This window comes from Triturus cristatus, chromosome 6, assembly GCF_964204655.1.
Source record: "Triturus cristatus chromosome 6, aTriCri1.1, whole genome shotgun sequence".
Lineage (NCBI taxonomy): Eukaryota > Metazoa > Chordata > Amphibia > Caudata > Salamandridae > Triturus > Triturus cristatus.
Window position 1 is genome coordinate 450,519,484 of NC_140589.1, and position 21,326 is coordinate 450,540,809.

At 40.8% G+C, this 21,326-nt stretch overlaps 1 protein-coding gene across 2 annotated transcripts in view; it reads right to left on the reverse strand.

The window, feature by feature from the left end:
- DST (dystonin) overlaps positions 1-21,326 on the reverse strand; it is a 1,436,897-nt gene that overhangs the window by 1,066,207 nt on the left and 349,364 nt on the right. Inside the window, exons 3-4 of one of the 2 annotated variants that reach the window (XM_085610880.1) lie at positions 12,126-12,215; positions 8,560-8,595 (exon numbers count right to left, since the gene is read on the reverse strand). In XM_085610880.1, the coding sequence (XP_085467006.1) occupies positions 8,560-8,595; positions 12,126-12,215 (126 nt within the window). The remainder of the gene's footprint in view (positions 1-8,559; positions 8,596-12,125; positions 12,216-21,326) is intronic. The other variant, XM_085610881.1, reaches the window with a different exon arrangement.

Genomic DNA, 21,326 nt, shown 5'->3' on the forward strand with positions numbered 1-21,326 from the left:
GCGAGAGCCGAATGACCTGGATGTGCGTAAGCAAGACAGGCTCGTCAGAAGTGTGAGGCTTGCTTGTAGAGGGCCATCTCTCCGAGCCAGGAGGTCACTCTTCAACGTAAGCATGACAGGAGAAATGCAAGGATGCCAGCCTCAAAAGGAAGTGTCATCTTAAACTGAGATGCTTCAATGACTCCCTCGTCATACCTAGAAGAAATCCGCAAAGAATTGTCCATCTGAAGCTCATTGTCACTGATTATCTATCCTTTGCCAAACTCAAAACCATGAGTAAGGAATACAAACTCAGTATCCCAATTGCAAAAGCAAATTTCAGTCAAGAACTAATTACTACCTATTCAAATAAATTCACACAACCATTTACCCACACTCAAACTCTTTATCAAAGTCCTCGAAGGCCAAATACAATGGAATGCTTTATTCATATCTGTCTGGACTTTGGCAGCGCCCTCCTGGCTGTCGTCCCTCAATCACCTCTCGCTCAGATTAAAGGAGTTCTTCACTCCACCTCCTGGCTTATCTCGTCAAAGAGGAAATTTGAACATGGCCCACTGGTTTTGAGAGATCATGGCGGCTATGAATGTATGTCTTTACAACGAATGCACTACAACACATTCCATTACAATGTTAATATGTGAACCATTACATCGCAAGTCGTTACAACGACTTTCTGTAGGGGGCACGCTGGACTTAGGAATAGTATAATTTACTATTCCTACTCCAGTTTGTGCAACAGCAGGGAAGGTGTTGGACTGTAAATCCGAAACCAGTGAGCCTAGTACAGCAAGTCGTTGAAATGACTTGCGATGTAATGGTTCACGTTGTAATGCCGCAGACGGTGTAACGACCGTGTTGTAATGGAATGCGTTGAAGCGCATTTGATGTAAAGGTTGTTTCCCGGTGGCTACTTATGCAGCTCAGGATCACAGTTAAAATCTGCCACCTTACCTGGAATGCTCCACATTTGAGGAATCCACCTAGTGTAGCCAAGCTACTATCTTCAGTGGACAGCAAAGCCTTGGCAAAGGGAAATCCTGAAAATCAAAACAACACTAGCCCTAAAGCAATCCTTCACTGGTGCGGCGACCAACATGTAGAACTCTCCTCCTCAGCTAAGAGCACGACCTAATCTCCTCTCTTTCAGAAACCTCACCTCTTCCATGTGTACCAAGACTGGTCTCCGGCCCGTTTTGATCTCCCAGCCTCTCTTCCTGAGTATTTTTGTAAAAATGTATATTCCTTAAAGGGAGCCTCTTGCTCCTTCTAAACCACATTAAGAATTATCAGGTGCAAAAGTGCTACAAACAGTGAAACCAAGATACAGCTATGCAAAGATGGAAACAAACAACAGAAAAAACCCACCTGCCTGTCAGCTATAGCACAGACGTTGCCTTAACAGGGTGTACCACCGAGGGAACCGTATTCCTGTTTATCCTGGCATTGTGCTAACCCATGCCCGCAGCTGGGTGAGACTTTGAAAAAATGTTTATAACAACTTTGATGTATCACTCTCCAGAACTCCCCGAGGAAACCACAAAATAACAGCATCCGGGAGTCGCTTGATAGCTACTTTGCCACAACAAAACCCCCATAATCCTCCATGGGGCGTAGACTGTCTCCTTACTCGGTCTCGGTCTCGGGTGGGAGTTTGCACTCGGGCATGGACAGTAGGTCACCCCCCCCCCCCCCCCCCCCAAATATACGTGCCAACTCTGCATGCCAAATATGTATGCTAAACTTTGTATGAATATGGATTCATTATGCTGCACTGTCACCTGTAATCTGTGTTATACTCCCTGGCACAACTATCTCTTGGCTTGGCTGATATAATAGCATACTGTGCCTGGCCGGTAATGGGTCCCTCAGTGAACAGCTTTTTAATTTCTTTCAACTTCTTTACTTTTCCCTTATTGTGCCCTGGAAGCTGTGCCCTGGATATTGCTCTTTCATTTTTGGGAGCTATTTTCTGTTTTAGTAGAGTGCACAGGTCATCACCTGATCCAGCATATGTAACTTGATTATTATGTACCCTGCTGTACTATCATATCATTATCTCCTTTGGTCTGTCTTTATAAAACCCAATAAAACTCTTTGAAATTAAAAAAAATACAACTTTGTATTACTTTTCAATTGTTTCAATACACTAGGACACAGAACAGTGAAGTTCACACATTTCTGCGTGACATTCATATGTCTTAGTTGTCTTCTTTTAGTTGGGATGTGAGTCGCTGCATAACAAAGTGGCAAATGGAAGCCCGTTTCTACTTGTATTATACATGTTTCACAGGGAGCAGACATGCCTTTTTAAAACACACACACACGTGCAATCAGGACATGTCTGAGAACATCCGCACGCAATAGCATGAGACATTGAAATAGTGAGCATACCGTCCAATTATTGAATATCAGTATAAAATATAGTCATAGACAAAAATTCGTCGTTCTTTTTCTCACAATATCCACTTCAAATGTGCTACGTGCAGTCAACACACAGCTCAGCAGCATCCTCTAGTGGTCTACTCAAAAACAGCAACCAAGCTATTCTGGTTTGTGACACAATGGGTTTAGGTTTAATCTTGCATATTTCTTTATTAACTCTAAAGTATTATGTTAGTCGGAAAAAACACACAAAGAATGGTTCTTAAATTACTTTGAGAAAATAAAATGTGAAAGAAACCTTACACCTCACTTTCTAAGACTGTGCTGAAGTTCCTGCTTCGCGCACCTTTATTACAGGTCTCAGTTTTCTGACAGCTCTCATACACCTCTTCAGGTAACAATTAACCACATTGTTCAATGGGATCTTACTACTGAAAAGATAAATGCACAGCTGTGGAACCCTCCGAGGCAAAACTTTCACAGCTTTATGACGATTTTCTTTATTTATGAACACGAACGCAAAATATTTCATATATCTATAGAGGATTAGGAACCATCTTCTAAAAATGAAGCGTGCCATCAATCAATCAATCTGTAGATTTGTGGAGCACTTCTTTTCACCCATGAGGTTATCCGGGCACTGGCAGGGTCCAGCCATATAGCCATGTCTTCAGGGACTTACAGAACTCTGGATGAGATGGGGAGGTCCATAGATGAAAGGGTACCTCAATCCATGCGTTTACTGCTAGGTAGGAGAAGGCGCGACCTCCGCATCTGGTAAGTCAGATGTGGGGGGTATGGGTTAGAGAAAGGGATGCAGAGAGGAGGTGTCTGGTGGCTGAAAGAAGTTCAGGCTGTGGGTCAGGAAGGCAGGTTTGCAGTTGTGTAGGGACTTGTATGCACAGATCAGGAGCTTGAACTGGCATCTTTTCTGTACAGGGTGTCATGCGAGTTCACTGAGGTAGGGGGGCAATGTGGGTTCATCTAGGGAGGCCCAGGGCAAGTCTGGCTGCGGCATTCTGTATGGTCTGTAGTCATCTGAGGAGGTTAGTTGGGAACCCTGCGTGGAGAGCGCGCTCGATAGAACCGGAGCGCTCGATGGAACTTTTGGACTGTGCCCCCCTAGGCGGAAACTATAACCTTTCTGTATGTTACTGCGGTGCCCTAGCAACCTTTGGCCGATGACCGGTGGAGCTGTCCCACGCAGCTATCGAGGAGCTTGGCTCTGGTTTACCCCTCGGCCGTCACCTACCCAGCCGGACGTCAGACACTGTTTTTCCTTGTCTCCCCGTTGTGCCTACTACACCCTCCCCCTCCTCTTCCCTCCATTACTCTCCGTCTACCTCACCTATTCCTTCCCTCTCTCCCCTAATCTTCTAACCCCTTGCCTATTTTTTACCTCATGTTTATTCTATGCTTTTGTACTCATGTAATTCCTGTAACTACGCTCCAGTAACTGATGCAACTTTGTAACCATTTTCTGAAACAATGTTTCTTCCTCATGTAAAGCGCTCTGATACCTCCAGGTCTAGCCAGCGCTATATAAAACTCAATAAATAAATAAGAGAGTTGCCATAGTCCAGACGGCTGAAGATGAGGGCCTCAGTGATGGTGCGTCTTGAACTTTGGGGGTGGCCATTTGAATATCGTATGAGGAATGCAAAAGATGAAGAAGCAGGATATGTAGTTGACCTGAGTTATCATGGTCAGCTTGTTCTCCAGAATTATGTCTAGGTTCTTAGAGCAGTTAGTGGAGGTAGAAGTAGGTCTGTGTTCTGAGGGCCACCAGAATATGTGCCATGGGAAGCTTTCATTTCCAAAAATTGGTTCCTCTGTCATGTTCGTATTGAGCTTCTGGCAGATGGCGACGTCGGCCATGCAGTTGTTGAATTTGGTCATGGTGGTGTCTTTGGAGAGGGAGATAATGAGCTGTGTGTCGTCGGCATAGGCTATGATGTTGAGTGTGTTGGGTTTGGCACTGCTGGCCAGAGGTGTCATGTAAGTGTTGAAGAGGGTGGGACTGAGTGAGGATCCTTGGGGTACTCCACTCATGATTTCCTTGGGTTCGGAGGTGAAGCGAGAAAGCAAACCTTTGCGTTCTTCTGGTGAGAAATGGATGGCTATGTCATGCAGCTTTGTGATGAGTGTGTGGGGGACACTAGCCTATTCAACTATGTCACGAGAACACATTTTGTCAAATAGACCAAATTATTAGAAACACATTTAATTTCTAACCTTTTTTTTAAGCAGGCAATTCTATAGAAGATCAGATCACATTGAATAAAAATTGCACACTAAGAATTTGGATTTTGCATAAGTGACAGTGAATTTAAAGGGGAACTCCATACGCTATTTTTTTTAAAACAAAGTATCACTATACCCGCCCTCACAGGAATTGGTCATATCCTTTCCAGCTCCAGTGAGATTTCTAATGTGATATGAAAGATTTGCAGAAGTCGAGGAAATGTCGCTTCCTGTTACGCTTTATCCTTAGATCTAGTTGGAATCAGAAGATGCAGCTCCATAGGACGAAACATAATGGGTGCACGGATATTTTTGAAGGAATGAACATCACAGGTGAGGGCTTGCAACACGGATATTTATTATTTAAAACATTTCTTGTAGTTTCCTTTCAATCAAGGACTGACTGGTTGTATGCCAGAGTACCTATAAAAATATATGAACTGCCACTGCATTGTCAAGTTTATATATATATATATATATATATATATATATATATATATATATATATATATATATATATATATAATCTACTGGCGGTCGCCAGTAGATAGTTATAGTTAGGACGGTGTTTCCATAGGAAATCTCAAAATTCTATTTTGAATAACTTTGGCGCCGGTTGACAAATCTTTGCGAAATTTTCAAAACTAATGGGGCGCTCCGCTCAGCTCCTACCCTGAAAGTCTCGGGGCGATTCGTCAAGCGGGGGCCGAGAAAAAAGGGGGGTCCCAAAACACGTTTTCCCCATGCATTTTCCCATAGGACCTTTAGTCGAAGGTACAGCCCGAACGGCTGAACAGAATTACTTGAAATTTGACAGAGAGGTAGTCCTCAGGTCAGGGATGTGCATTTTGCATATATGGAGTCAATCTGGTCAGTAGTTCCAGAGAAAATTGCAGTAAAAATCACATACATATCTATAACCGCGCACCCTGCGCGCACCCTGCGCGCACCCTAACGTGCGCGAGCGTAATTCTGATTGGTTGTTACATGTCAGTCAACGTTCGAATCGGTCGAAATCAGGAAGTGTCGGCCGCCATTTTGTTTGTTTTCAGTGCGAGAGTGGAAAAGGAAGGTGGCGAACGTGAAAAGGGGGCAGGGTAGAGAGTTCCTGACCCCCTAGCCTTTGTCAGGGAGTCCCAGAAGGACCCCGAAGGCAGAAAAAAACATTGAAATTTTTTTTTTTAAAAATCACGAGGGTGCGCGCACGGTGAACCATAAAAAAAAACAAAAAAATTAATACGTAGTTTATTGAAAAAAATATATATTTAAAAAATAATAATACATACATAACTTAGCATTTAACAAACCATACAAATTCACTGAAAAAACCATAGGTTTCACACACGTTATAGTTAGGAATTAGCATTTAAAAAACCTTGCAAATTCACTTAAAAAACCATAGGTTTCACACATGTTATAGTTAGGTGGATATTTCACTCGTAAAAAAACAATGAAATTCCCCCGTTATAGGTACTTCAGATAACTATAACTCGCGCGACCGCTACTCTATCACAAGGATGATGTCATCAGTGATGTCAAGAGTGATGCCACTGACCATGTCATGAGTGATGTAATATGTGACGTCATGAGCAGAGTAGTGCGGGCGCGTGAGTTATAGTTATCGGAAGTAACTATAACGGGGGAATTTCATTGGTTTTTTACGAGTGAAATATCCACCTAACTATAACATGTGTGAAACCTATGGTTTTTTAAGTGAATATATATATATATATATATATATATATATATGTATGTGTGTATATATATATATATATATATATATATATATATATATTACCTACTGGCGGTCGCCAGTAGGTAGTTATAGTTAGGACCACGTTTCCATAGGAAATCCGCAACATTCTATTTTGAATAACTTTGGCGCCGGTCGACGAATCCTCGCGAATTTTTCAAAATAGGTGGGGCGCTACGCTCCGCTCCTACCCTGAAAGTCTCGGGGGGATTCGTCAAGCGGGGGCTGAGATAAAAGGGGGGTCCCAAAACGCGTTTTTCCCATGCATTTTTCCATAGGACCTTTAGACAGGGCTACAGCCCGAACGGCTGAACAGAATTACTAGAAATTTGGCAGAGAGGTAGTCCTCAGGTCAAGGAAGTGCCTTTTGTAGGTTTGGTGTAAATCTGTTCAGTAGATTCTGAGAAAATAGCCTTTAAATCAGTATATATATCTGAGCCAGCTTACGGTGCGCTTACGGTACGCTTACCGTACGCGTACGGTGGCGTGCGCGAGCGCGATTCTGATTGGCTCTTAGATCTTAGTAAACATTCGAATCGGCCGAAACCAGGAAGCGGCGGCCGCCATTTTCTCTCTCGCACTGAGAGTGATTTCTAAAATATAAAGCCCAAAAACATGTAAAGGGGCTGTTTAGACAGCTCCCACACACATAGCCATGTTGAGGGAGTCCCCAAAGATCCCCCAAGGCCAAAAACTGAATTTTTATTTTTTCGGTAATTTTGCCGATTACGCTTACCGTACGCGTACGGTAAAAAATAAAAAAATAAAAAAAATTATCCACACTCTCTCCACCCCGTGTGCAATTGGTGCCCGCAGGGCACCAATTGTGCATGGCTTATTAAAGATGAGATAAACTAAAATATTTAAAAAAATAATAATAAAAAAAAAAATTATCCACACTCTCTCCACCCCGTGTGCAAATGGTGCCCGAAGGGCACCATTTGTGCATGGCTTATCAAATATACGAAAAATTAAAATATTACCTTTCAAAACGAAGTGCATCATATGTCCTCCATGTGCGCACGGTGCGCGAAGCGCATCGTGCGTACATTGCCCATCTAGCGTAACGTGTGCCCACCGTGCGTGCACGGCACTAGCTGCGTAAAGTGGGCGTGCGGTGCGCGAAGCGCACCGCGTGCTCACTGTGCGCGCACGGTGCGCGCACGGAACGAACTGCGTTAAGTGGGCGCGCACGCCACGAATGGCGTAAAGTAACTTAGCATTTAAAAAACCGTACAAATTCACTGAAAAAACCATAGGTTTCACACACGTTATAGTTAGGAATTAGCATTTAAAAAACCTTGCAAATTCACTGAAAAAACCATAGGTTTCACACATGTTATAGTTAGCGGAAATTTTACTGATAAAAAACCAATGAAATTCCCCCGTTATAGTTAGTGCAGGCAACTATAACTCACGCGACCGCAATCTTCTGCTGATGACATATGTGTCTTTATGAAAAAAAAATATTTGTAATATATGCATAGCTAAAAATGTATGGAAGAAGACATGGGCAAATAAGTGTCTAAATACAGTATTAGCATCAGCAGAGGATTGCGGTCGCGTGAGTTATAGTTGCCTGCACTAACTATAACGGGGGAATTTCATTGGTTTTTTATCAGTAAAATTTCCGCTAACTATAACATGTGTGAAACCTATGGTTTTTTCAGTGAATATATATATATATATATATACATATATATATATATATAAGCTAAGACATAATTAGTTCTTTCTATATACAAACCACCTTAAACTATACAAACTTTAGAAATGTATATATGTGCACTTAAATATATGTGGACTACATAGATGTTGTGTTAAGAAGAGTGACTCTATATACTTAGCTTTATATACTTACCTTGGCGATATAGCAGTAGTCGATATTCAGGTGTGTGAAAAAACTGATATTCTAGCAGTAACCCTTATGTACAGTAGCCCCGAATGTATCACTCGCCATTAGTTATGAAGATAATGCTTTGATATTATGCACGGCTTTCTATGCTCCTTCTCACTCACAGCAAGAAGTCCACAAGCAAAAAGATTAATGAAAACGCAGCACTCACTACAAACGTCAGACACTGTTAGTATTGTTATGGGGGCGCCACACCTACCCCCTTATCCACATCCTCCTCAGCCTCATGCTGTTCACTTTCGCATGCTTCAGATGAACTCACCAACCGCAAGGTCTTCAAAAAATCCCGCTCCCTGGGCTAATGAATATAACAGACAGAAAGAAAAGACAGCAAAGACACAAGACAGACCACAAATGAAAAGAAGAGCATGAAACAAACATAATGAAGAGAAGCTACAACAGGCAACAAAAGTACAGTGATGTTCACGACAAAGGATGGAAAGAAACCTGCAGTGTTATTATGTGCTTTCGCTTTCAAGCAGTGAGTCATTGTTGAGTTAGCTTTTATGTAGTAAAATGTTACTCACCCCTCAGACTCTACTGCGTGTAGGACTTAGAGGTTCTCACATTATCAACTGTTGGGAATCATAAACTGAATGAGAGAACTGGAAGATGCTGGTGGGTGTAAAAGTAGTCATCACGCATCCTTGTGTACCCTACACCTCATGCCCCCTGCTGTGTTCCATGTGGGGCTCAGGCTAGTCTCTGACAGGGCAGCAGGTAAAGAGACTCCCTTTTATCCGGAGGGGAGCTGCGGTGGATGGGGGGTGCTGGTAATGTGAACATTGCTAAGGACCACAGGACCCGGAGTCACACCACTCACCCGTTGACCGTCTGTTACTCACTCCCAACTCTCTGAAACAAGGACTCAGATGTGGATGACTGTCAATGGCACAAATGAATCTTACTGGTCACACGCGTGCCATAGAGAGCTCCATAGTAGAGGGCAGTCTCTTTCCTGTTATGAAAGGAAGCATACTGCTCACTGAAACAATGAGAGGCTCAAAACACAATGCAGTGTGAGATGGAGAGTACTTCACACTGTATACAGGGGAATCTTGCACACTAAGAGCTAAAAAGCCCATGAAATTGTCTGACTTCTGTGTCATTTGTTCACAAACTCATAGTCGGTTACTATATAGATTGTGAAGCCATGGAGTAATACTAAGAACATGGAGAATGATTTTAGGTGGGTTTTATTTAAGATATTTATGGTATGTTATTTTGTACGAAGCTGCTCCTAGGAGTGACAGAGTGCTTTACAAAAAGGATTTCATTGTCTCAGGAGCATCTGAAACATGAGATGCTGCCACAGAACAGTGTGTTCTGGGAGGTCCAGTTGACACCCGATTACAGAAACCAGGATATGTAAATATGAAAAAGTCTTATAACTGAAGAAACATTGAGTTTGGCAGACTAACTTGTTGCTAAAATCAACTGTGCAAGAGGTGGGGGTTGACAGACCCATCTAGCAGCAGCTGCGTTGAAAATATTTTTCATGTGAAAACTGAAGTCACAGGAAGCTGTTTCCTTTAAAGGATAGTTTGCCACGATTTTCAGATTCCCCCGATGAGGGAACATTTCCATATGCTGGCTATATATCTCTTTACATGGTTGTACAATAAAAAAAACATTTGTGGCAGTCTTCCTATTAGCTCAATTTGTGCGTGAAAATCCCTTTAAGTGTTTCCATTTTAATACCTCTTATGGATAAATAAAACTTAAAAGCAAAAACAGATCTAACTTAGCATATTGATCTCTGGGCGAATTGGTAAAATCTTAGTGATTGTAAAATTCTCCCTGACTGATTTTAAATCATTTTGGAATGGATGCTGTCAACTAGATCTTATAATATGTAAGATACAGTGCCCCATACAATAAGGGACCGTCAAGAAAATAGTAGATAAAATCAGGAAGAACTGGAAAGATTGTAGGATGCTAATATTTTATAGGTCAGTGAACATCAACCTATGAAAATGAAGTAGGCAATGGATGGCTGTGACTAATGCCCTTAAATACTAGAGGCACAGTAAACAACATGTTAAAAGGAAGGGAGAAGCAAATAAACAGGACACCAGAGAGAGAATATGCAAGAGAAGGAAAAATAACCAAACATGAGAAACCTTAAGTTCTGGCAAAGAGCAAATCGGGACAAATACCCACAATCCAGGCACTTACATTTGTCAAGGAATAGGCTAGCAAGAGGGGGATCCATTGATTCGAGGTGTGGATACATATGTATAAACTGTCTTGACACACACTGACTTGTGCTATAGGCTTTGTTCAGACATTGTCACAGCCACAAGAATGAAGTGCTTCCACAGACAAAGTACATTTTGCATGTTATTGAACTGCCTTATGGTTCACCATCTACAGGATGATCTGTAGATTTCAATAAAATAGCTCCATATTAAACAGTTTTACATTTTCAAAGACTGGTGCATGTGACATTCAATGTGGCTCTCTGCAGGGTCTACAGAAGTTGCCTATACCCCATAAAATTTTAGAATGCATCAGACATCCAGGATGTGATAATCGCTACTTGGGTTGCACTGATGACACCGGAATGTGAATCTTGACTGACTAAAGATAGGTGCATTTGTTTTTTAGTTTTAGGGGAAGAAAACCTGTTTACATTTTTTTGTAGATCTAAAAATATAAATCCTTTGCCATTCAACGGGCTTTAATGAAATATTTCGGCATAAACAATAAGAAAGAACATATAATAGAGGAGAAGTAAATCTGTGTCAAGTGTACAGACCAATTCTTGCCAAGGTAAGTACTCCACATCTGTCACAGTCAACATGTCCTTAACTATTGCTTTAATTGACTGACTGACTTGATGCACTGTTGATATAAATTTATATTTATATTTCTCACAAATTCATTATTTAAGAGGACAGTTAGAATTGGGAAAAATCTAAGCCTTTCTGCTATTAGAAGGTCTGATACACTTAAACTTAAACTTCCCACTAAAGAGAGGCTGGCAACATGACATGTTAACAATAGTACTGCAGGGCAGTTTCCTTCTGGGAAGGTTTGCTCCCAGTAGAAACATATTGTAATCTCAGAATAAAAACCTGACAAAGAGTAAGGAGTCAGATTTCAAAGGATAGATGAATGGATAGAATGAAGAAGGTGTGCCCTTTATCAAAAGAAGTCTATACATGTAGATTTGTGTTTTGTGGAGTTCAACATAGCATAAGTTGTACACAAACTCGTTTTCCCTAGGAGTTGAAGATAAGTTTCAAAGAACAATATTAAAAAAATGGTATTCATGTTTTGGCCTGAAAGAAAAAAATATTAATTATTTGTGAATATCATTTTGTGTATTAACAGCTAAATGTGTATAGTTTTCTTGCTTTAAAATGACTATGTATTTTCTAAACTATTCGTATCACTTGAATACCCAAGAATGTTAAAATATTATAATAGCTAGATAGTAATGCCATGCTGTGTGACTTTAATCAGACTACATATATTTCAAAAGTTGCCTTTTTTATGCTGCTAAATTCAGATACCCCACTGCATAATGTGATCCCTCATTGTTCCAGAATTCCCGTGGCCACTGAAGGAACCGGACTACAGATTTCTTTAGGATGAGTGTGAGTGAGATGAAGTCAGATAGCAAAAGTAAAATGATGGAAATCGCATAAATATCCCCATATTTGAACAATGGAATGGAACTCAGCAAACATTAATAAGAAGTGTAACAAGTACATGTTAACTTATATATTGCTCTTTTTGAGACTATGCCCAGCTATCCAGACCGAGGAAAAAGCTTTCAGACCATTTATCATACTTTCTTATTGAGCTGTATTAACTCACCAAGGTGTCTCCAGAAAGGACTTCCAAAAGTGAGATCAGGTTATGTCCATCTCTCAGATCTTCATACAGATCATTTACATGTTTCCGTACCTAAACAAAATAGAAATTCAAATTGGTTACCTTTTGCATGTTTAGCTATATATATTTTTTACTTGCTATATCACCCACAAGGGTGAATGAGAACGAGAGAAGGGAATGCACAACGATCCAAAATACACATTAAATGGACTTAGAAGAACACAATTTTATATGCAAAATATGTCCATGTCTGTGGACAACTAATCATTGTAGGCCTTTTCTGAGAGCAAAAAGAACAGTTTCAGGTAATTAGGATTTTGCAGTTCTGCATTGGCATTTACATGGAACTTTCCAACCCATTGCAAAGCACACTGGGAATCAGACAATGAAATAAGAGAATGCAAATTCTTGCTTCTGGCAAAAGTCAAAATACACGTTGAAAGCAGAAGAGCAGCAAGTAGTAAAGAGACTGAGAATCAGAAGGAATCATAGAGTGGCGAGACCTGGGTTTGTTTCACAGTGACATATGCTTTGACAGCCCATGTGAAGTATTGCTCATATTACTTACCATAATTTCATTATGCCAAAGGCTACTCCCTCACTTTAATTAATTACTGGTGAGGCTTTCCCGCCTCGTGAGACCCAAAACAAAGCGGCAAATATATAAAAAAAATCCTGCCTCCCAGCCGCACCTGGGGTGAGTATCAAGCTTGGACATGAAAAACAACACATTAGCTCCGTGCTGCGGGGGCGTTCCCTTGTATGAATGAAAGTGAGGGAGTAGGACTTGGCATAATGCAAATACCGTTGAGTAATATCAACGTTACCGCCATGTCCCTCTTTTGCTTTGCTTCATTACTGGTGAGATGTAACAAGCAAAGACACAAAGGACAACAACTTTAGTTTTAAGTATCAAACACTACTCTTTAATACACCAAACACTCATCTTTATTGCTTCATTGCAGAGAATACTTTATAGCCAATAAATTATCGACATGAGTTGCCACCGAGATTCTGTAATGTTTCATAAAAGTGGAAGAGGTCAACCAAGTAGCGGCTGTACAGGTCTCGGCAATCAATGCCCCTTGCAATTCAGCCATCATGGAGGCAATGCTCCATGTACACCTGCCTTGAATTCCTACTGGTGCCATCTGTCCCACTGCATCATAATCCATGAAAAAAAGGGATCTGACCAATTTACTTAAAGAAGCGTTTGCTGGCTAACCTCCTTTTTTGCTGGCCAAAAATCCGCAAACAATGATTCTGTCTTCCTAATTGGCTGAGAAAAGCCTTTCTAACATCCAACGAGTTCAACATCTATTCTTCAGGAGAAGAAAATGGAGAAAACAGAGGCAAAATGATTTCCTGTTGTCTATGAAATGAGGAATTTATTTCAGGAACAAAAGATGGGGCTACTGAAAGTACTACATTATCCAGCTTTGTAAAATAGATACGTGTAGGAAGGAGCGCCCAACTCCCCAACCGCCTGGCAGAGGTGATTGATACAAGAAAAAAATAGATAGAAATTCTGAGACAAAGGAATCTGCCTGCTGAGATTGTCTGCATTCCTGTTGCATGTTCCAATAAATGTGATTAGCTGTCAATGAAATCAAAACCTTCTGAGCCCAAAGAACATTCTTGAAGCAATTTTTGTCACTAGAGACTTTGCCCCCTCACCCGTCTTATATTGACCATGCAAATCAGTACTGCATTGCCCCATATCCAATGCAAGCAGAACTTGAGGAAAAGTCTTGTAGACTATTGATCCATCCAGTTTGATGATTTCTGAGCCTCTCTGACTGTCCAAATGCTCTGAACCTGATAGTCTGCAAAACAAGTACCTCAATTTGACAGGCTGGCATCTGTTGTGATGACTAGCAGAGGTGGAGGAGCAAGCAATACTCCTTTCAAGATGTGGCAACTCTTCATTCACTCAACCAGACTCTTCCTCACTCAAGACGAGAATAGAACTAATGTCGTCAAGTCTAGGGATTCCAGGGACTAGTTTTAGAGGATCCATGTTACCAGACTGTTCCGTTGAACCCTTAACCATGGGACTGAAAATACTGTGGAGGCTAAATCTTCCCTGCCCCTTCAACCAAGCGAGAACTGGAGACGCCTCCGGAGAGAGAGAAGCTTGAATAATTTGGACCCTTCTGTGTGTTAAGGTAACCAACCCTATGTCTGTACAAAACTGGGCCCCTATGAAGTCCAGGTCCTGACAGGGCACCGAATTTGGCGTGTTCCCATTTATTAAGAAACCATGGTCTTGAAGAATCAATAATACTCTGGTCACCCTGGAAGACAAAAGTTCTTTCGACATAGCCTGAACCAGCCAGTCGTCGAGATAAGAATGCAGAACAATTCCTTCAGAATGTAGTAAAGCCACAAGTGGAGCCGTAACCTTTGTAAAAACCCTCAGCGAGAATTTTAACCCAAAGGCAAGAACCCTGACCTAGTTGTGGTTGTGTCCTACCACAAAACTCAGTAACTGCTGGTATGATTCGTGAATCGGAATGTAAGCCTGTGGATGCTAAATAATCTCCTGGCTTTACCAGAGGAAAAATTGCCTGGAGGGTCACCATGCACATATTAATTGTTTGTATTCATAAATCCAACCATTTCAGTTCTAGTAGAGGGCAAAATGAATCGGGCACTTTTTTGTGCCAAGAATAGATTGGAGTACACTCCTTCTCCTCTTTCCTCCTATGGAGCATGTACTATAGCCCTTTTGCAAAGAAGAGTGTCACGCCACCCAACAGAGCTCGACGTTTGACCTTATGTCTTGGGATTTGAGTCATAATTATTCCTGTTTCTGGAGAGAGACTTGATAACTCTATGGCATAGCCATCCCTGACTGTGCTCAGTACCCATTTAACTGTGACAGTCTTCTCCCATACCTGAATAAACTTTTAAATCCTCCCTCCAACTGAATCGATGGCCTCCACTCTTTAATTGGCAGGAATTCTTCTTGGTTTGTCCATCATCTTTGAATGAATCTTGCTTCGGAGAATACCATTTTGGCTGGTACTTCTGTCTTCTGTCCATTGATGACCTGGATTCCTTCTTGAGAGAACACTTGGAAGTAACACCTGCTCAGTGACAGTATGCCCTCCCGGGTGGTAGCATGCTCTACAAATCTGCATAACATAACAGCTTGAACGGATCACTCCACGTCTTGCCATGCCACCGTATCAGCTGAAAGCGTACCTCCATTGGAAATCTGATGAGTCCCTGCCTCCACCATGCCTGGTAAGCCTCTCAGAGGTGAAAAAGTGCAGAAGGAGCAGCAGGGGAAGGGATTTCTATATTTGAAGCTTGGTCTAATGAGGTGTGATCCCCGTACCATGGTATGCAAAGGTACGAGATTAGTTGGTAAAATAAGGGTGAGGGGAAAAGTTATCTTAGTACTCTGAGGATGCATATGTACCCATATTTATGTTGCGTCTATGGCAAAAACATAATTAGAGGGCACAGCATGATACATTCTCACAGTGGGAAATATTTTGTGGTTGATCTTGTACCTGTGATAGCAAAGATTCAATTAGGTGAGGCACTTAAAAATGGAATGAACACAATTCATACATCCGTATACATTGTATTGTATGTATTGTAATTGCCATGACATGAATGTATAAGTTTAAAGTACATCCTTACAATAAAATCATTAGCTACTCAAAATACAACTCGTAGGTGTAAAATTACTCACTTTCGAGAGAAATCTAAATGAACACCAAGATTAAAGTTACTGTGCATGGAACTGTAAGGATTTTGACACTGCCAAATCGTGACCTTTAATATTTCAGAAATGTTTAGTTAGATGTTTGATTTAGATCACCATGTTAAGACATATGAACTTACATTTCCTAGTCCTTGAAAATCGTATGTTGCTAGGATGTGCGCACTATATTGTTTTTAAAGGTGGGCCACAACAATGATCTGAGCAAGACAATTGTTGGGCAAAATCTCAAAAGTTAAGATTTTCAATTGAGAAAATGTGAAATTCATGTGTTGCTTTACTGAAAGACAAGATCCAGCACCCACTGGGATTATCAAATAACTCTGATACGACGATCCAATGGATTTAATCATTTTGATTAATGTATGTTTGACCTTTAACAGATGGAATTCAGAACCTAGACTTTCAAGTGCTTTATTTGGCACAGTGATAATTTAACCAAATGACTTAACAAAAGAGAAGAGAACTGCAGTTGAAAAATCCTCATACCTTACAAATTCGTAAGCGATAAACATTATTTATAAAGTTCATTTGTTTTAACTATTGTTTTATGAAAAGCATTGAGCAATTACATCCTACTCTAATACTCTGGAAAATCTCCTACTTTTTGACATGCTCCAGGAGCAGAAGACCAATCCCAGTGTAACCATATCCATTGGAAGAGACTGTATGAATGTCAAATACAGGAGGCTAGTACACTACATAAACTGCGGATAGGCCTGGATCAATAATAATGTAAGCCACTGTGCAAATCCTAATGATGGCCGGCACTGTGAAAAATTAAAAGATATATAACATTAGTGAAAATTCAATTAAAAACAGAAAAGTTAAATTCTAGGTGAAAGATAAGTATTTGTTTTTCCTCCAAAATAATACAAATCTTATCAATGGTGGTGGGGGCAACTCAGACAGAAATGTGAAATCCACTATAGAGGGCTGCCTGCCAAATGGCCTTGAAGCGTAGTTACAGGAAACTGAAAGTAGGGGAGAAGTGTTCTAGTATTATTGGAAGGTCAGGTGACCGAGGTGTATTTCAATTTCGAGTGTTATCGAGGGGGTATTCCTCAAGAAAGTCTCCAACACTAAAGAATTTCCCTGTAATGCTGCAAACCTTGAAAACTCCTGTGGAAGGAGTCCCAGTTCAAGCATATATGGAGTCCCTGTATGGTACTGGGCACACCTAGAATGAAATGGTCTTGATGCACAAATATCTTTAACAGATATCTAACATCGTATACAATTTTTGGGTTCTTGTATTTATGATACAGCTGTGTTTTGCATAGCCTGTAATAGGGCCAGAAGATATATTGGAAAGTAACATATTTACTGAAAAAAAGAAAGATTAAAGTAGTGTTCTAGTTAGGTGAAATGTTCAGTAACAACATACCGTTTTAAACTAAAAAAAAAAAAAACCACTGAAATTCACCAGTTATAGTTATCTCAAGTAACTATAACTTGTGCCCTCAGGTAACAATAACTCGTGCCCAGTCATGCACAGTTTTCTCGTCAATAAATGAATTGCAAATGTTGCAGTGACATTATCAATAAAGTAATAGAAGATGTAATGATTTATGTAATAAGTGGAGTAATTATTAGTGCATGGTGAGGGCACTAGTTTTATTTACATTTTGACCCTAGGGGATGTGGTCCCTGGGACCTAATTAGGCTTAGGGATGGGAGGTCACATGACCCCTCCCTCTATTAATTACTCATCCCTGGGGATGGGGTCTCTGTTGCCTTTTTAGGCTAGGGAAGAAAGGCTACCCTTAATGTTTTATATGGCTCCAGGTGTTGGGGTACCTGGGGTTTATGAGGCACAGGAAGGGGCCATGCACCACCCTCCCCTATATTAACATATTGGCCCTGGGGGTTGGAATCCCCAGGGGGCGTTAGTGGCTTGGGGGGGGGGAGATCAAATGCCCCCCACTCTTTAATTACCATCTGAGCCGCCCCCAAGCCCTGGCTCACCCCAAGGGGTATTTTCTGGTAGGGCTTGAAAGCCTATGCTGTTTTTTTTATTGTGCCACTGATTTGCCTGGCAAAATTAAAACAAAATGTGTTTTTAGCTCCTGTTGGGGGGTCAGGTTATCACTACCATGCCCCCATGACTTTATTGTTTACTGTTTATTTTGGGACTCTGGACCAAGTCCTAAGATGGCTGCCACTACTTCATGGTTGATGTGGTGAAGACAATCAAATCTCAGCAGGAGAGCTGTCGGTTTCACGGATCCTTTGAGGAGTGAAATATAAAAAAAATTGCACTAACTGCTCAAAAATTACCATATGGATTTACACAAATCATAGAAAGCACTCTTTCTGGACCAAGATCTACCTTTCTGAAAAATGTGTTGGGCTGTAGCTGAGTTTAAAATTCCTATGGAAAAATGAATGGGGAAAACATGTTTTGGAACCTGATTTTTTTTTGCCCCACTTGACAGATCACCTGAAACTTTCCATAAGAAAACTAGTAAAAAAAAGTAGCATTTTTTGGAAAGTTTCCTGGTGATTCACCAAATGGCGCCAAAGTTATTAGCAACACAAAAAGGGCATTTCCAATGAAAACAAGACCCTAGCTATAATTACCCAGTGGCCTTTCTATCTATATATGCACCATAAGACTGTCTATTGAATGAGTGAGCTAAATGTGCAATTCCCTCCTACCCTTTCAAGGAAGTTCCCCAGGTATGGTTTCCCCAAGGACAGTTTCCTTTCTTCTTATTTCCTCCTTTCTATTTTTCATTCCTTCCTTCCATTATTTTTCTTTCATCCCTGACAACTTTCTTTTCCTCCTTTCTTTTTTCCTTCCATTTTCTTCTATTTGCATTTTTCTTTCCTCCCTTCTTTCACACTCTCACTCCTCTCATATTTTCATTGCTATTTTCATCATTCCTCTTTGTCTCTATAACCATGTTGGGTTTTTATTTTCACCCTATGACCCTTATCCCAGAACTGTCATGGTATTTTCTTCCTGTTATTTACTATATCTGCTTCTGTGTTGTGAGCTAGAAAGCACCTTTCGAAGCTAAGAGCCATTAAAACTAATTTAATCTATCCCATGACACCCCTGCTCAAGCTGACAAAGCAGGTGTTTCACTACACCTCTGTATGGATTACTGATACTACCAATCATTCAGAGTTGAGTTCACTGTTGGGTATAAATCTAACGCCCTCATAATGAGTTCTGCTGATTTTCAGGTGGTGATATTAGAGAGGCTGGGTTTGGTGGCTTAGTGGACTAATGCAACCAATGAAGGGGCCTGTGTTTGACCTCATGGTCACAGATTCAAATCACGGCGGATCAACTCATCCTTTCATCCTTTTGAGGTCGATAAAATGAGTACCATTGAGTTGAGTAACAACAAACTTCTGTTATTGAGCGCCTTGATACCCTTGGGTGATACGTGAGCTTTACAAATACACGTTATGTTGTTATGTTAGGGGCGGAATTACTACATGCATGCATGCACAGGTGACATGCTAAGGTGGACTATCTGATAGCAGAGCGTTCACCCAGACATTTCATTTTTATCAGAAGAGAAATGCCTGCAGGCAATTTCATTCAGCTTCATAGATACTTGGAAAATGTGGCTTTTAGCTTATGTGAGCCATCGCCTGAAGCACTTCTTGATTAAAACGCGTCCTCTGGCTTCAGTGCTGCATATTTTATGTTTGCTCTCCTTTTTCATCACAGTAATGTCAAAGCATAGTATGTCTTAAAGAATAGATGGATCCCTCCTGCCAGATTGTAATCAAGATCCGGCCTTTCATTATTTTTCATTTGAATGTGTACAGTGGAGACAGAAATATTGTCTTTACTCATAGAGGAGCCTAGTGTACCACTGGGACACACAAGACAGGTAACAATAACATCTGTCGGATATAGCTGTTATAAATGGCACAAGTGTGGTAGTTAGTATTATGTGCAGCGTTATTATTGTCATTAGTATTACTAGTAGTAGGAGTAATGTTATCATCATCATTACTTCTTAACGGGTGATCTACAGAGGAAGGGAAGGGCTGAATCCATGCACTATCTTCACAATAATTGTCTGTAAAATGAATCTAAATGGAACTCCTTTATGCAGTGGTTAGACTGCACTGGAGCCAGCTGCAGATTCCCACACTGATAATCACTGCTTCCTTCGTCTATCCGCTCCACCACCTATACCAATTTACCAGATTCTGCCGCTGCATGTTCACATCTACTAAACGCCTGCCGAATCCTCAATGTAAGTGCACGAAGGGAAAGACTAGGCAAGAGGCCTTCTCCATTTACACACCCATGATCTGGAGTGGCATCCCCCTGCCCCTCAGGATCTACACAAAGCCTTCTTCAGGTTAGGAAAGACCTCTTTAAAGAACACTACATTGTGACACAGAATCCTCCCTCAGAACCAGGGCACTTCCTCCCTCCTCATCCAGTCACTGATTGTATTCCTGCCTTTCACCATTAACACCTCTCCACTACCTGTGAGCTAGGTCGGTGCTACAAAGATAGCAATTCCATGCAATAAATGCCAGTTGATCTAAAGAGACATATGAAGCTAATAAAGGATTAACGACTAGGAAGCTGCTGCAGATACAACAAAGACCATGATGCTAGGCAGGGGCAAATAAGTAAAACTAGGGGCTAAGCAGTGCAAAACTCGAATCCCTACATTTTGTATTTTTCTGTCCCTTTTACGAGTACCCACGGGTACTATTTTTAAAAAATATTTTAAGAAAAAATACATTTACCCAGGTAAGGGTGGCACTCCTGTATCTGAAACTTTCTTCCGATCCTTTTACGTTGTTCTGCACCGTGAACTTTCTAAGATTAGCCGCAAAACTAAGGAAAACTAGACATGAGGTGTAGACAACTTTGTCTTAGAGGGTAGGGAGGGTCGGGTATCGTAAATAAAGCCGCTTTTTTGAGAATTTTATGCCTATTTTCACCCTACTGTAGTTTTAGCCAAGGATTTAATCAATTTATGAAAGGACTGGTATATTGTATTTGGGAAGTGTTATGATGTTTTTAAAAGACATAGTTCACATTTTAACCCCCTGTCTTAAATCGGCTATAATCCCGTGTTTTTAACCTTATATCGATGGTGCTCCCTGTACCAATTTGGTCTAATCCCTGCACTTTATAACACCTTATCTTCGCTGCTATTTTAGAGGTATTCTGCTATTAAGTCATCTTTTGATTTCTATGTTCTAATGCTGTTGCTCTGGTCACACCCTGAAGATATAAAATATTTGAAACATTTTATCTATGTTAATGTAATGTTGAAATTTGTTAAATGTCATGTTCTTTTGTGGATATTTTTATACCCGAATAAAGATTAATTGACTTGACTTGAATCCTTTGAGTGCCTGGGATTTACATGTGTGAGACTATTGGCAGGGCCGGACTGGGAACCCAAAGCAGCATCTGGCAACATTCTCGGACCAGTCCCTGAAGA